The sequence below is a fragment of the Drosophila suzukii genome, chromosome 2R, assembly GCF_043229965.1.
Source record: "Drosophila suzukii chromosome 2R, CBGP_Dsuzu_IsoJpt1.0, whole genome shotgun sequence".
Classification (NCBI taxonomy): domain Eukaryota; kingdom Metazoa; phylum Arthropoda; class Insecta; order Diptera; family Drosophilidae; genus Drosophila; species Drosophila suzukii.
Genome location: NC_092081.1, coordinates 21,173,987 through 21,190,238, shown reverse-complemented (window position 1 = coordinate 21,190,238; position 16,252 = coordinate 21,173,987). Strand labels below are relative to the sequence as shown.

The 16,252-nt window shown below is 43.7% G+C and overlaps 1 protein-coding gene across 3 annotated transcripts; it reads right to left on the bottom strand.

Moving 5' to 3' along the window:
* Positions 1-83: 83 nt before the first annotated feature.
* Alk (Anaplastic lymphoma kinase) lies at positions 84-15,273 on the bottom strand. Of its 3 annotated transcripts, none has more exons than XM_017074124.4 (9): positions 15,016-15,273; positions 7,670-8,726; positions 6,773-7,466; positions 6,215-6,707; positions 5,955-6,142; positions 5,716-5,893; positions 4,625-5,655; positions 4,083-4,290; positions 84-4,015 (listed from the first exon to the last, which is right to left on the bottom strand). In XM_017074124.4, exons 2-9 carry the CDS (start codon positions 8,474-8,476, stop codon positions 2,497-2,499), a joined length of 5,118 nt encoding a protein of 1,705 aa, XP_016929613.2. In that variant the 5' UTR covers positions 8,477-8,726; positions 15,016-15,273; the 3' UTR covers positions 84-2,496. The 3 variants fall into 3 exon arrangements, with proteins under 3 accessions (XP_016929613.2, XP_016929615.2, XP_016929612.2); XM_017074126.4 differs by lacking the exon at positions 15,016-15,273 and adding an exon at positions 12,614-13,604; XM_017074123.4 differs by lacking the exon at positions 15,016-15,273 and adding an exon at positions 12,624-13,604.
* Between the last annotated feature and the right edge of the window lie 979 nt (positions 15,274-16,252).

The window sequence follows — 16,252 nt, the reverse complement described above, 5'->3', positions numbered from 1 at the left end:
GGAAATAGATTCCCTGCCCAAATCAAAGCCCCAAAATCTCGATCTCGAACTGAACCAGTGCCAACAATCAATCAACAACGATCTGTGGATATATGCATATGTTATCTTCTCTTTCAGGTTGTGGGCTTTAGGTACACAAGGTAATGTCGTCAGGGTACAAAAATGTGTGGGAATCCTGTTCGCAGGTGTGTGTGTGTGTGTTTATACATATGCATGTACTCGGAAAGGACCTCCTGGAGATGGAGATGTGTGTGTAATGCACCTAGTAAGCCTACTTCGCTTACTTTAGATGCCTCGGCACAACCATAATAGATACACGTACAGCAACGGAAAATACTGCCAAGTTATCGACTCGATAGGTGTTAAGACTAAGTTTAAGCCGTGGATGCTGAGATATATCTTCAAGTATATTCGTACACTTATTGAGCCTGCGATTGTGAGCATACATTGGTAGATTTTTATTTATTTCTATTTTCTCTCATTGGTTTTTATTTTATTTTGTACATTTTTTGTTTGGGTTCCGGTATTTTCTGTGACAAGTCGCATGTAAAATATATTGTAAATTGCACAGTCAGCCGATCTCACGCCTTTACTTCACTGTGATAATTCCTTTAAAATCATAAACCGAAGAGGGTGTCTTTAGAACTGTGTTAAATAATATTGGGCTTGTCCTATATAAAAATGTTTAATAATAATCTTAAATTTGATTTTGAGTGAAAATAGGTATATTGAAGTAAAAACGTTAGATCAGCTGAACATGCGTGTAAGACCTATGTAAATATAAACGTAATTTACATGTTTTGTTTTCCGCGTATTCAGCATTTTAATTTACGGTTCGCTTTAGTCGCACATACATATTGGATATATAAGTTGATTATACATATGTTTTTATACGAGAATATGTTTGCGTGTATATAGATGTATGCGCATATAACAGTAGACTTGTACATAAAGCAAAACATAGACGTAACGTATCTTTCCTATATATGTTTCGGTATCATTATCTAAATATGTTTATACTTTTTGTTTTCGATTTGCTGTTTTAAACACACACTCAATTTGCTTATGCCTAGTTATACATTCATAAATGCTTATGCATGTATTCCTACCTCAATATATAATAAATTAAATGGGCTCCCGCGAGCCCCGTTCTTGTATATTTTATTTATCCTCTGCTTGGTTAAATTTAATGTTGTCGCCTCACTTGTATATCGTTAATATATCTTTATAAAAATTATATAATTTAAAGCTTGTTTGTTACGTTCCAACTAAATGTACAAAATTTCGAATTCCGATCAACACCTGAAAGAAGAGCGTTAATGATGATGAACCAATACAGGGCTGTGCTGAAAGAATATTTTACAACATTTTAAGCAACTCAAATCGAGCTGAAAGTCGTTGCGTCAACTTGGTTTCGTTAATGCTAATTTTTGTTTTTCAAACATACAACTGAATTTTCATAAAAATCACCCTGTAAATTGTAGTTTTCCTCTATCGCTTTATACGCTACTATTCTGTTTATTTTCCTTAAGACTACTCAAATACATACAATATACGTAATTCGCTACGACGGAAGCTTGTTATTTACACTAAGTTTAATTTCGTTCGGAGTAATCAACGCAAGAATCGAGAATCTTTACTTTAAAGTATATCCTATGTTAAAAACATATGTGTTGGCATTTCTGACTACATCTGTGGTATTATTGCGAACTTTAAACGAGCTATTTGCTTTGACACTTTGAACTACTTTGAGTTGGCATCTTGGTTCCCGGTTCTGGACTGCGTATTAAAAATAAGCTATCGTTTCGTTCTTTACTTTTTGTTTACTTTAGGAATATTGTTTGGCATTTCAGTCATCAGCTTAAAACGTTAACTAAGGGTATGGTAACTAAAGATGTAAAAAAAATAGTTAAATTAAACTAAGGGCAAGTGTAAAACTTAGATACAATTAATATATACAACCTCTCGCAAAATGTTCTTTTACTTCTCTTACTTTTTGTTTTCTTTTTTCGCAAAACTAATATCTGGTAAAAAACTAAACTATTTATATCAACTAAGTTTATATGTTACTTGCAGTTTCTTGTTATCCGACTTTGGTTTTTTGTTTGGTTTTACGCAATACAAATTTAAGATTAAATTACAATACAATTTTGTTTGTGAAGTTCTCACTCGGTTTCTGTTAGACCAATGGTTTTGGTTTTTCTCATTTTATGATTCGAGAATAAATATATTTAGAGCGCTGGTGAGGCGCAAGCAAATTGTGATTGCCCCAAACAAGACAAATTTCGAGCGATAAAGATGCTGCCCAGAATCAGGAATATACTTCAAAAGTCTTTGTGTTTGGATTGTTAATTAGTAGATCTTTGACCTGTACTTTTTGGTAAAAGATTTTAAAAATCTTCTCAAAAAATCATGAAACAATTAATTTGGAAAACTGAGCTATTGACTTTTAAACTATAATCCTAATCTTGGGATACCATATTTCCGAGGGCCCGTTTAACAACTGATTTCGGAATGATTGTTGTTGTCCTTGTAGCGCTCCGCGTATCCCTGGATGGTGAAGGGCGAATCGGCACCACCCGATCCCGTCGAGACCTCCCCGTTCATCACCGTTCCATTGGGCACCACCACCCCGTTGAGGGGCTTTCCCTCGGCATCGCTCTTCACCTGGACATTGGCGTACGACTGCTTGGCACTCCCGTTGGGCAGACCCTTGGTCAGCGCCGAGGGATCCAGCGTGATCCCGTCCAGCTGCGAGGCGAAGGACAGCGGTGGCTGGATGGTGGTCGGCGTGGGCTGCGGTGTGTCCAGGCTGATCAGCTTGGCCTCCTCCCCGGCGGCCAGTGGGACGTCGTGGCCACTCCCAGCCACCGGTGGCTCCACCTTGGAGTTCGGTAGTATGAAGGAGGTCTCCCAGCAGTCTCCACTGGTCGGCGGGAGATTCTCCACCGGCCTGGGATGCGGGGCAGCGGGAGAGGTGACCGCCGGCGGGGTGCAGGAGCTCATCTGCTGGCGCTGCGATTCCGGAACGTAGCCCGAACCACTGGCCACCGAGGGATTACTGCTGCCACCCGGTGGCAGGGGCACCAGGTAATCCGGCACCGCCAGGCAGAACTCCTCGCCGTTGGGCGGCCGGATAACGGTGTCGTCCCTTTCGGAGGCCGTGGGTCCCAGGATATTGGGCAGGGGGGCATTCATAATGCTCGCATCCTGGGTGCAGGCGGTCAGGTGCTCCAGCAGGGTGATGAAAGTTGGCCGATCCTCGGGTGTGGGATTCCAGCAGTCGGCCATGACCTTGTAGATGGAGACGGGACACTCGGTGGGTGACCCCAGTCGACCGCCACGCACCACCAGCTCCATCACCTGGGTATTATGCTGACCGGGATATGGCGAACGGCCCAGACTGAAGACCTCCCACAGGAGAATGCCAAAGGACCAGACATCCGTCTTCGAGGTGAATATGCCATCGAGGAAGGCTTCCGGCGGCATCCATTTGATGGGCAACATGGCCTTGCCTCCCTTGCGATAGTAGTCCGATCTATAGATATCCCGGGACATGCCGAAGTCAGCGATCTTTACCACTCGCCCAGGACCCTTACTGCTCAGCAGACAGTTCCTGGCGGCAATGTCCCGATGGATGAAACGCTTGCTCTCCATATAGCGACATCCCTTGGCCACGTCCAAGGCGCAGAAGAGCAGATCTTTCATGGTCAACAGGGAAGGTCGTTCTGGGGTGTTCCTGTTCTCCCTCAAGAACTTCTGCAGATCCCCGCCGGCGAGCAGCTCCAAGACTATATAGTATGGCTGACGGTCGAAGCAGACGCCGATTAAGTGCACCATGTTCGGATGATTGAACTTGGCCATGATGGCTGCCTCCTTCAGGAAGTCCTCCTCCTTCTCCCGCTTGGGATCTTCACGCAGGGTCTTTACTGCCACGCCCATTTCCACAGCATCTCCGTCCCGATGGCGATATAAGGCCATATATACCTCTCCAAATGCTCCTTTGCCCAGGGCACTGAAAATGATTAAGGGGATTACATTAGTATGTGGTATTACATGAATAATTAGACTTAGGTACTCACTTGACCAACTGCAGACTGTCGCGTGCCACTTGTGGCAAACTGTTGACATCGATGTGACCATTGAGGATGCCATCGCATCCATAGTTGGGATTGAAGTTGTTCAGATTGGAGTCATCGATATTGTTGCGCAATCGTGTTAACTGAAGATCCTGCTCTACGAGCATCTTGTGGCGCTTTTTCGACTGCTTCTTTCGTTGATAGCGATTGTCTACGATGAAGGGAAAAACAATTGATTAGCACAAGTTAGTTACAAAGAACACACACACAATAAAAAAGATGGATAAGAACTGATCCCTTAATAATTTAAATATGCCTATCTATTTCAGATCTATTTTTATTCAAAATTACCCAGGGATTGAAGATATATGTGACATGGCTATATTCAAACTAAGAAAACCATAACCTATATTAATGTCATCTCTTTAAATATTATATCTTTATCATTAAATTATAACCAATATTCCATGATACAAATTTGATATCAAAAATAAATTCTGAGCATTTTTATGAACTGATTTTTAAAGTTTTATCGATCTACTCACACAGCATAAAGATGAGTGCCGCAATGGAGATGAAGAGCACGGCCAGCGAGACCATCAGAATGGAGACGAGGTACTGGTAGGATGACTTGGCCTCTTCGCGGATCTCGCAGGCGGTGTGGTTGTCCCTCTTCAAGCTCCAGCCATCCGGGCAGATGCACCGCACCTTCGACCGGAACTCGTCCAGGGCCACACACCTGTAGTCGCACCCACAGCCCTCGATCGCCGGAATGATGATGATGGCACCTGGACCACTGCTGGCACCCGCATGTATTTCGCTAATCTCACGGAGACTTCGACTGGGACTGATGTAGGAGCTGCCGCCCTCGCCATTCGACTCGGTCAGATAGACATCACCACCGGCGTAGCCACCACCTCCTCCTCCGGTGTTGCAGCCACCACCGCCGCCTCCGAAGCCACCTTGGCCATGTCGGTGAACGGAGGTTCCGTTGTCCGCCAGTTCCACATAACAGGAGTGGCCACCACGACCGCCCTGAAGTAGAGCAGCCCCGTAGGTGGGACTCAGGGCCTGATCCTCCTTGGCCCTCCATCCGCCACCAGGGCCAGCGGTCTTCTTGTTCAGCGGCTCTCCGTTGATCTGTCCACTTTCTGGTGCCTGCAGGGGCTTCGCCTTCTGACCATGCTGGAAGTCCTCGTCTATATACTGGCCAATGCCAAGACCTCCTCCGCCACCAGCCACCAAAAGAGGTACTGCCTCGTTTTTGGCCTGGTTGAGGAGGAACACGTAGGAGCCACCACCACCGCCGCCGGCACCATTCTCGATGTAGATGTTCTTGACCATATCCTGCTTGGAGCGGAAGCTATATTGGCCCAAATCCAAGTCGTGATCGGTGCCGCAGCCAGGCTCCTTGAGAACTCCCATGGACTTGATGCAGGCATTCTCGCCCTGCTGACCCACCAGGAAGTAGAGCTCCTCGTGCTTGTGGAGCTCCAGAACAGCCACGGCCACCGATCCTCGAGAGCTGCCAACGCCACCCGAACCCAGGCCTCCACTGGCGCCCTTGGCAATGATTCTGTAATGAATGTAGTATACTTAGAATGGATGTTCCTGTTTAATATAATGGCTAACTCACGTGTAGTGCCCCTCATGGGGAACCTTCCACTTCTGCATGCCCTTGTAGCTGCTCTGGTCCTCCACCACATGGACTTCTCGCAGGACATGTGTCTTATTCTGCTCCCTGTAGGAGGCTTCACACTGCGACTGCGAAGGTCCTATCATGCCACGAGTGTCGCAGCTGGTTAGCTCAAGATCTATAAAGAGAAAAATCCATATAAGTTACTAAATCAATTATTCTATAAAGCCTCAACTCACAGTTGGTGTGCTCAAAGTCTTTGTAGGAGGGACTCTTCAGATTCTGTCGCACATCCCAGTAGTTGTAGCCACCCAGGTGATCTGCTGGTATGTTGAGGCCAAAACATTCCGGACTCAGAGAGAAGTCGTCCACAGCCACATCCGAGTAGATTCTCATGCCCATGCGAGCTTCGAATTGAAGATAGTATCTAGGGGATATCGGAAATTAAATGGATTATGTAGATTATATCATAAATAGATATGCCGAGTGGAAAACTCACTTGGACGTTATATTAGGCAGTACATATTCCGCCCTCAGCCAATCGCTGCCCTGGTTTTTGGTGCTCCACCACAGCGTGGTGGTGATGTTCTCCTTCTCCTTCATCTCCACCACGGAGAGATTTATGCTGCCGGGATTCTTGCCGAACTGGTGGATGAAGAACCTCACCACACAGGAGTTGCGATAGGCAGAGTCCGGATTTCCATGGACAGAAGGCGGAGGATTGAAGGTCTTGCTGACCATTATGGCATTACTGGCAAATCCTATGATCGAGTTCTTTTCGGTGTTGTTCTGGTGCTGGTTCATGTTGACCAGCATGTAGTATCCACTGGTGTTGTTCTGCAGATGCTGCATCGTGTGATCCCCATCCGGTCCGGTGTCGTGGGTGGGTGAGGATCCCGTGTGCCGCGACCAGGTGAGCGTAGTCTTTCCCGAGTCCCGCCAACCACACCAGTCCTCCTCGAAGTCACATCGACCGCCGTAAGGTATTTTATCTGGAATTAGTAGAAATGTAGGGGTTTAGTATTTATGAGAATACAAATAGGTAATATATACTCACCACACGACTGCTGCTCATCCTCCGCATCATCGCAATCCCTGGTAATATCGCAGATTCGGGGAAGATGGATGCACACGGGCACCTTGTTGGCTGTGCACTTGACCTGCGAGGTGCTGCATTTCTCGGACTTGGTGCCCTCTGGGAAGCAGTTTACCATCCGCAAATTGTCCAGCGCCACATGACCCTTCTGTCCTGGTCGTAGTTCGGGAACAACTTCGAAAACGATGCGGAAATCGCGGGAAACGCGTCCCAGGCGATATACCTTCCTCGTCCATTGGCGCTGATTGTCGCCCAGGATCTCGGCCGGAACCCAACTGCTCTCGGATGTGTGGAGGGGTTCCACCACCACCCTGGAGAGTCCGTGACTCATGTCGCTTTGGTGCATGTACACCTCCAGAAAGCACTTCTCCATGGTGGTACTGAATTCCGGAGAGGTGAGATTCAGAGGCTTCGAGTTCGGGATCACCCGGGCGTACAGGAACTTCCCGTTCGCATCATCGATACTATCGGCTGTGGGTCCTGGCAGTAGTCCTGTGAGATTCTTCTTGAACAACTCCATGCCAGATATCACCTGGAAACCGTCCGTGTAGTTGCCCCAGGTCCAGGAGCAAGGGGTCTCGAAATTGCACTTTACGCCCAGTTCATACTCGTACTCCGACGAGGGCGTGGCATCCGTGTGGGGAGCGTAGGTGTTCTAAGGAGTAGAAAGGGAACGATTTATTTATAAGGAATTACATTTTAGGCAATAGAACAAATTAATTGTATCTCTTTTTTAATCCGATTTTTCAAAAAGTTCTTGTTTCTTAAATAATAAAAGGACATTTAAGTTGGATATTTTATTACTGAATAGACGATTGAATACAAAGGTTAAACATTTAGGTATAGATAACAACTCACCGCATTTGGGGAAGTGTCTCGGATGCGGTCCTTGATTTCCTGCAGCGGGTCCGCCGACGAAGGCTGTGGGTCCCCCTCGAAGTTTCCGTGTGTGACCCCGCCAGCGGGCTCATCCGCTTGGTTGAGGGCCTTCTTCAGTTTGTACAGCTCGCTGATGGAGTTCTTCCGCTGATTGAAGCGCTTGGGCTGGTCATCCACACCGGCGTAGAGAGGAGGTAGTCTGGTGGAGTAGGGTCCTCCCAGGGGACCGGCTGTCATGGCGGCCATGCCACTGGGCTGCTTCAGCTCGTAGAGGGCTCCATAGCGATCCGCGGATCCAATGCCCTGGCCCAGACCATCGATGCGGCCAATGGAAGAGGTGGCGGAGTACGATGGATAGCCGGCACTGGCACCGGAAATGCCACCACCCGGACCACCCACCGAGGGATTCATGAGCTCCTTCCGCAGCGACTCCATCCCACGTCGTCCGCCATTTCCGCTTCCGGGACGCTGGGCCATTTGGGCCAGTCGCCGCTTGTTGTCCCTCCGGGATCCTGGCGGTGCCGCCTCGTAATCCTCGTACTGCGTGGCCACCGGCAAAGTGGGTTGTGGCAGGGGCAGAGGCTGCTCATGGAGCCTCCCATTGCGCAGCTGTTTTCCCGCCGGTGCACCTGGCCAACTATTGAAGCTCGGATGCTGGGACATGGGCAGCGAGCTGAAGGTGTGGTTCATGATCAGCGGTCGCTGGGCGAACGAGGGATCCACCAGGAGGGACAGGAGAGCCAGAACCACTGGCACCACCAGCACCAGCTGCCTGATCGGTGGCATGCTGAGATTCCCTTTTAAACCACTTTTTTCGATAGACTTCAGGAGAAGAATTCTTCCCAGAAAATGACTTCAAGTGTGGCGTGTTCCTATGCTATGATATTCAGGTGCTTAACTCCTTGGTAACGATTGCGACCACTCGGCGCATTTGAAGTTCTTCAAGTGGAGGCAGCTCATTGCTAAAGCTCTCACCCACAGGTGAGGGTGTGTGTGTGTTTTTTCGTTCCTAATTAATTGCCACCTTCGCTCGATTCTGCGGAAAAGTGAAAAATTTGATAAGATATAATTAATCAGCCGCACTGACATTTGACTTTTAGGTAGAGACAAGGCCTCCCACGTAATGACATTTCATAATGCAGGGGTTTTAGGTTTAGCCCCAGCCACCCAGCCACATGTGTCCTGTTTCAAAGGACCTGCACCCCAAGCCCACGTCCTTGTAACAAATCAATGAAAGTGCTGCCTCCCGCAGGCGAGCATTTCGACAATGGAAGCCCAAGGCCCGAAAATGCAATAAGATTGCCTTTATTAAGGGACGGACTTTTTTTGAAATGCCGAAATTTCCTTCTGACTAAAGAATGGAAGGTCTTCCGATTACCTGCGCAATCTGATTGCAAATTTCAATTTTGCTCATATATTTGTATATTATGGTATTCCTATCGCAGCATTCCATTACTTAAACTTATATCTAACTTTCACTCGAAACTATTTTTAGGAGTTATAAAATACTGTTAATACACTCTGAAGTTTAAGACAAGGAATAAAATAAAAGAATTATGATATCAATTTATAAAAGAATTTAGTTTTCGTTACCCAAATTTTCATGTCAAACCTTTTTTTAAGCACAATAAGAATTGTTTGTTGTTTGTTATATCAAATGATTTGAAGTATCATATATGTATATAAGATACCTTAAACATCTTGTCTCATAATATTTTTCTATATTCTTCTTTAAAAACTTATGCTTTTATATTTAATTGTATTAATTAAATTGTGTAAGGAAAAATATGAATATGAAAATTCCATAAAAATGATAAGTCTAAGTTTATAGTAAAAACTTGTCTGCAATAAAAATTATTCCAATTCCATTAACATTTCAACAAAATAATTCAAATTTTATTTTACTTATCAGAAATATTGCTCTGTAGATTGCTTTTCTGATTGGAAAACATTGGACTGATTCTAAATTTATATTGACACACATGTATGTATTTATTTTTCAACAGAATAAGCCCACATGTCCAAGTGGATTTCTTCATAATTATTTGGCTTTTAGAACGAATCAATCTATTTTTCTCGTATAGACACAGGCATTTTCTTCTGGTCGAGGGGCGTCGTACAAAATCACTTTTAACATTTCGCTTTTCCACAAACACACAGACACACACACACACACAACCGGATACTGGTATTTTCTCGTATTTTCTTTTCGGGATTTATTTCGCTTGCCGAATAACAACTGCACTTCTTTTATTTGATTTTTCATTTATTTTTCTTGTGGATACTAGACTTAGAAATAGACAAGTGAGAGAGAGAAAGCGATAGTAAGAGAAAGTGCGAGGGAGAGGGGCTAAGAAAAGTTTTGTTGTTGCTGCTGCTGGCCTTTCGCTTTTCGCATTTTCTTTTATTTTGGCCGAAAAAAAAATACATTCCATATTGGGAAAGCGAAAAAGTTGGGAAATTTTCCACACAAACAAAAAGGAAACTCTCGTTGGTATGTGTGTGTGTAACTTCATAGTACGCAAAGTATGCTACACAAAATGGCTGTCGCGAAAACAACAACAAAGCGGAATTGTAAATACACACATACAAACATAGAGAAGGGCAAAACACGCCTCGTAAAAAAGGAAAAAAGCGAAAATGGAAAAAGTAACGAGTACTTGAGAGTTTCCAACCCCCAGCCACTTTATCCGTGAGATTGCAGCGAGTGCAGAAAACGGAAACGCAACTGAAGCTGAAAGTCCTGCGAGTAACGGTGAAGCGGGAAAGCGCTGAACTGGAAAAGCGGTAAGCTAACTAGCTGAAACTACACATGCATGCAAAATGCCCCCTCCATTTTCCATTTTCAACAGGAAGCGAACTCGCGCTGAGGCAAAAGTTCAAGACACGGACAAGTGCCAGAAGTTACGAGGGCTACGATGGGGCGCGAAGTCCTCTCGAGATCCAGATTTTGTGGGTAGTTTTCTGTTTGGAGCATGATTAGGATGGTAAAAGATGGGTATTCAGGATGCAGATAGATTTAGGAAGTGCTAACTGCAGTTTTCTTTTGAAGATAACCTCCTTTGACCGGTTTAAAAAAATTATAATTTTTTTTGTTGCTTTAATTTAATCTGTAACTATTTAGGCAAATATTTTTACGAAGTTCCGTAGCCGAATTCACATTTGGAACTTCATATTATATGAAAAAACTCATGCCTCATAGTTTTCGGTCTGCAAACCTGTCCATATAATATGGGCACCATGCTCTATCGAAAATAAACTTTCTAAAATTTCCCATTCGGTCCGCTTCAGAAAAATATATATGCGGTTTGCCTAGACAGGCATTTATTATTACAAAGCAATGTTTGCGATTATTGTTTGTTTGGTCAAAGGCTTAAGCTATTATACTGCGAAAAGGTGTTTTCATCTGATATTATAAGTATTTATTTTAAGTATAACCTAAACCAATATGTTAGCCTTAAATATGTTTTAGGAAAAATTACCTAAACTATGGTTCAACTCAATTTTTAACTAATATTTTAACAAATTTATATAATATCATCTTTAGAAAACAGCTCCTCAAATTAATTTTGATAAATAACTAAAACGTTGTAAATAAAGGTTTCCTATGGTTAGTTAAAATGGAACGGAGAGATTGGTTAGATGGTTGAAACGCAAAGTCAAAACTATGTTTTGCTTATAGTCTAAAGACTTTACAACCATCTCTTTCATGAACATACATATAGAGGAAGTATTCTGCTCCCCTACTCATTTTTCGTAGAATATTTTTAAAATGCCTAACTAGATTTTATAAACAAAGTTTCAACATTTAAGTAAGCATGTTTAAATTATACTGATCTAAGACTTGCAGCTTATCGCTGAGTAACTCAAAAACTATATTTATTTTTGGGGAAATGTGTTAAATGTCAAATGGTGGCGAATCTCAAGTGCCATAAGTTTTTAAGAGAAGAATAATATCAGGAGCAGCCTTTGTAAAAAAGCTTTAGTTTGATTTAGAGATTCAATATGTACCATATAGTTCAAAAAGTTGTGGAACCAAAGTTCTCCATTGCCACTAATTCAAAGTAACAAGCGGAGAATAGGATTATAATAAATAAGGATTAAAAAAAAACAAAAATTTATTACCACCCCCCACGATAGATCCAATTTTCGAATTGGTAACTGTTTTGTTTTAGGGATCTATTTAGAACAGAGAAATATGCATTCAGTTGATTGAAATCGTTAAATTCTCCAGAAGTGCCTAAAAAGGCGGCTTTATCTATTGTGCCGTTTCTCAGTATTTAATAGAATGCAAGGTACTGCTAATCAACAAAGAAAAACTTAAATAAAACTAATTGAAATGAAATAAAAGAGACCAGGCACATGGAGAGCACCGCTGTACTGTATCTTCTATTTTGCAGATACACACACAGTGCCGCCGCAGGAGCAACAACAACAATAAAAGCAAAAACAACATTAGAAGGAGCGAGTGGAGGCTGCGTCAACGTCGCGAGTATTGCGCTGCCCTCGGTGGCCGACTCCTTTTTGGGTGGTGGTAGGTGGTGGGTGGTGGGTGGCGGGGGGTGGTGATGGGGCAAGGATTTGCCAGGATGCGAGACGCAGCTTCGGTATCGTTGACTGCGCAGGATACACACACACATGGGGCACTCTTCGCTACTAATGGCGCAGACAAATTGTTTTGCGTATCTCACAGATACACAGATACAGGGGAGCCAAGGCGCACAAAAGATACTACACAAAAAACACACCACACACACACACACAAAAGCACGCATACACACGCTTGGAAGTAACGAAATTTTTCCTGCAGCTCAACAAATTTTTCATTAGACTTAGCACTATTTTACACATCATTTTTGGGAACTTTCTAGCCTCTAAGGCTTGATATTTCCTTTTTCTTATGGAATATGTAATTGCTTTTACCATACCGCACTCATTTTTGGGGTATCCGAATTTTCCAAAAGCTGCTGCTGCCTTTGAATTATGTATAGTGCCGAGGAAAATATGTTTTTCTTTGCGGTGTGAAGAAAATAATGAAGTTTTCAGTTACACTTTTCACGTTTCCGTTTCCTTTTCATTTGCCCTCGGATTTGGTTGTAACATTTTCCCTAGCACTGTTAGAACTGTATTGTTTTTTCATCAGGTTTGCTCTTTTTTCTTTTTAAGTATATCTTGTTGTTTTTTTTTTATTTTTTTGGAGGCCGTCTATCCGCGTATCTGAGGGATACTTGCGCGCACGACGCTCGGCAAACGAAGACTGAAATGTGGGGAAATTCGTTAGAGCCCGGCCAGCATCCTTGGCATCGGCATCGGCATCTTGCGTCGGCAGCTAAACGAATATCCTGCGCCTGAAATCGAGCCACAGGAAGCCCGAGCTCACAGTCGCAGATGCGTTCGGAAATTGAGGAAACTTCTCTGTGGACTCGCTGGATTTTCACTCGCTCTTTCTCTCGGGCAGCGAAAGCTGTTGCTGTTTTTGATTGAATGTGAAAGTGGGAAAAGTGGGGGGGCAACTGGGGGGAATTAGGGGGAAAGTGGCGCACTCTGGCGGTCGGCATAAGCCGGGAAATTAATGCAAACTACTGGAAATTGAATTTAGCTACATCAGCCGCTGCAGTGGCGAAACCCCCTTTCCGATCGGGGGCCTCAAGGGGGGTCCATGTTGCTTGTGCGTCAGTTTCAGTCGTGGCTGCGTTTCCTCTTTCAATTTGCAGTGCATTAGGGCCCCCATCCAGCGCATCCAGCGCATCCTGCGTCCTCTCGTCCTGCGATGTAATATCACCTAATCAGCGCCACGGATGCGACACAAATGCATTTATCTTGCTCCTGTTCTGCGCCCGGAGATTGTGACGTCCCGGCTTATAAGCCGGACACTTGTAATTTAAGTAAGCCAGGTCTTAGCACAAGGTGCAATCTGCCAACAGGTGCCGTTGGGCAGGCTTAAAAGCAAGATTCCCCCTGCCCAGGAAATAATTCAATTTGCCGCATTTCTTTGGCTGCTCTTGAATGGTAATCTGTCAATTAACTCATGATAAAAGGGCAAACGGCTATAGGCTAAATATAGAAATGTGCACGGGCTTTTGAGGCTGCACTGTTCCGCTGGTCCTTTGAAATTTTCGGATTACATCAAAGGGGGTATGTTCGGGAAAAGAAGGTTGGGCCAAATTTTTAAAAAGGGGTAATATAAATAGAATTAGTACTCTTCAGCTTAACACGACATGTACAATTGGAATGTAGCTGTGGACATCTATAAGGCATGAGAGAGCACTGCAACAAATTGAAGTTGGTTCAAGTGATTTACTGGGGAAAGTGTGCAGGTTGTGTCCTTTCCGGGAATGTCTTTATTGCTTGAATTGATTGAAAAACACATCGCAAGCCATATGCTGCACCACCTGATAATTTCTGGGAATTTAGATTAATATCTACCGAAAGGTCAAGGTTGTAGGAAAATGTAGTGTTGTTTAAGTTTTACTACACAAATATCCCCTAGTATATTTCAAAGAAAATATACCCATTGATTCAATTAGCTGACCCTATATTTCTTGCCGAAATATTATTTTAATTTGGCATAAACAACATCAACTAATGACGACAACAAACGGAAATGGGCGACACAGACGTGGCGACAAGTAGGCAAAAATTAATATAGAATCGCGCAGATGAAAGTACATGTGCGGATATACGTACGATGATATATCTGTGGAACACGCTAATATATGCAAATATATTTATAAGTGTCGGCAGCTGAAGAAAATCGCAGACAGCAGAAAGAGATCGGGAGAGGAGAGGAGAACGACTGGGAAGATCACAAGAAAATCTCAGCATCCACTTTTATCACTAGGAGCGGGAGACTACGTTAGTAACGAATTGCTCTAAGTATGATTACAAAGATTTTCCGAAAATTACCATTAAATTGAAAATACTCAAATAGTAAAGTTTAAAAGCTGAAGAAAAATTATATAAATACTTTTTTTTGCAATTCTTCAACAGTCTTTTTAAAGGTTCTTAGAAAATTTCATTTATGATGCGAATAGTATTTTTTCGAAAATTGGTTTTACCACAATTTTGCAGTCCATTTAGAAGTCTCGTCAAAAAGATTTTTTCTGAGATTTATAAAAACACAGTACATCCATCTTTCGATGTTGTTTCTATTTACCCAAAGCAAACGGGCCCGTAAAATGTTTAGAGAGCGCAAATTGCGCGAAGTGCTCCCAAAATGTCTCATAAAATATTCAGTATACGCAGTTCGCATCTAGCTGATGCACTTCGCCAGAAAGTATATATACTTAAAAATAGATTTGGGATTATATAGGGGTAAAACTCACGCAGTTTTTCGAAGGGAGGCAAGTGGACCCGGCACGTGTCGCGGTGGAAGAAAGAGTTTATCTCACTATTTATATCACTTGGTCTTCAATTATATTCACTTAAAGTCGCGCACAAGAGCGTGTATCTTGCGGATACACTTTGGTTTCTGTTCTTCAGTTTCTCGACTAACCGAACGACTGTATCCCGTGGATATCTGTGCGGTTCTGCTAGTGCGACATCCGCTGGGCAACCGAAAGATGCGACTGTTCGACGACGACTGACAAGAGATCGGCCAGAAGCTAGAAAGACCGATGCGGAGGCGTCATCCGAAGAATACGACCCGAACTCAGGCCATCTCATCTCATCTGGCGTCTGTATCTGCCGGTTCGCTCTTTCCCACTGCTTTTCCCACGGCTGCCGCATCCTTGGGTTCGGGTTTGTTTGTTTATTTGTTTTCGTCGCGACGTGTCAAGTGGTAATGCAATTGAAATTGACTTGTGCGTTTCACCAATCGCCGCGGGGAGGTGGCGTCAGGAGCTGGACATTGTGCAGCCTTTGTCCTGACCCCTGACCTCCGCTCTGCGTCTACCTGCTTATAGAGCAGCGGGAGAGGCAGCCCGATCTGCCGGAAGATTTATGTCCGCTGCGTTGCAAGGGGAGATATTTTTAGAAGACTCTGCGACAGTTTCTTTTCGCTTGGGGTAGCTGCGAAAGTAATTAATGATTCTGCGGCTGAGACAGCAATCGCTGATGCAAAACGGAAGTTCGCGAACCCTGCAGATCACAGTGGAACAAATCACTAAGATTTCTGCCCGGAAAAACACCAAAATTCGTAGCAATGGACCAGTTCGAATGATTTATAGATCTGAAATGGTGCTATAGAAGTAACAAACGATCAGTGGTTGTATTTGGTTTATCAAATATTCCACTTTGAAATTAACAAGCTTAAGGATTGCTTTCCACTCTTACTATTTTAAGATAAGAAAAGTGTGTTCCATAATAACTTATCAAAGAAATTTATGGCATATGGTTTTCCGATTGTGTTTCTTGTGTCACTTTGTCCAATCACATAGCCGATCTCTGACACCACTTAAAGATCCAAGCTGAGACCCTAAATGCGAATTAGTCAGCTAATGATGAATGTATAGTGTATATATCATAAAGCAGTATCTTATAGAATTCGAATCAAAACCAACGAGATTAAGTGTATCGGTTCAAGATTTTATTTATTAAAATTTTGCTGGGGCCCTAAGAACC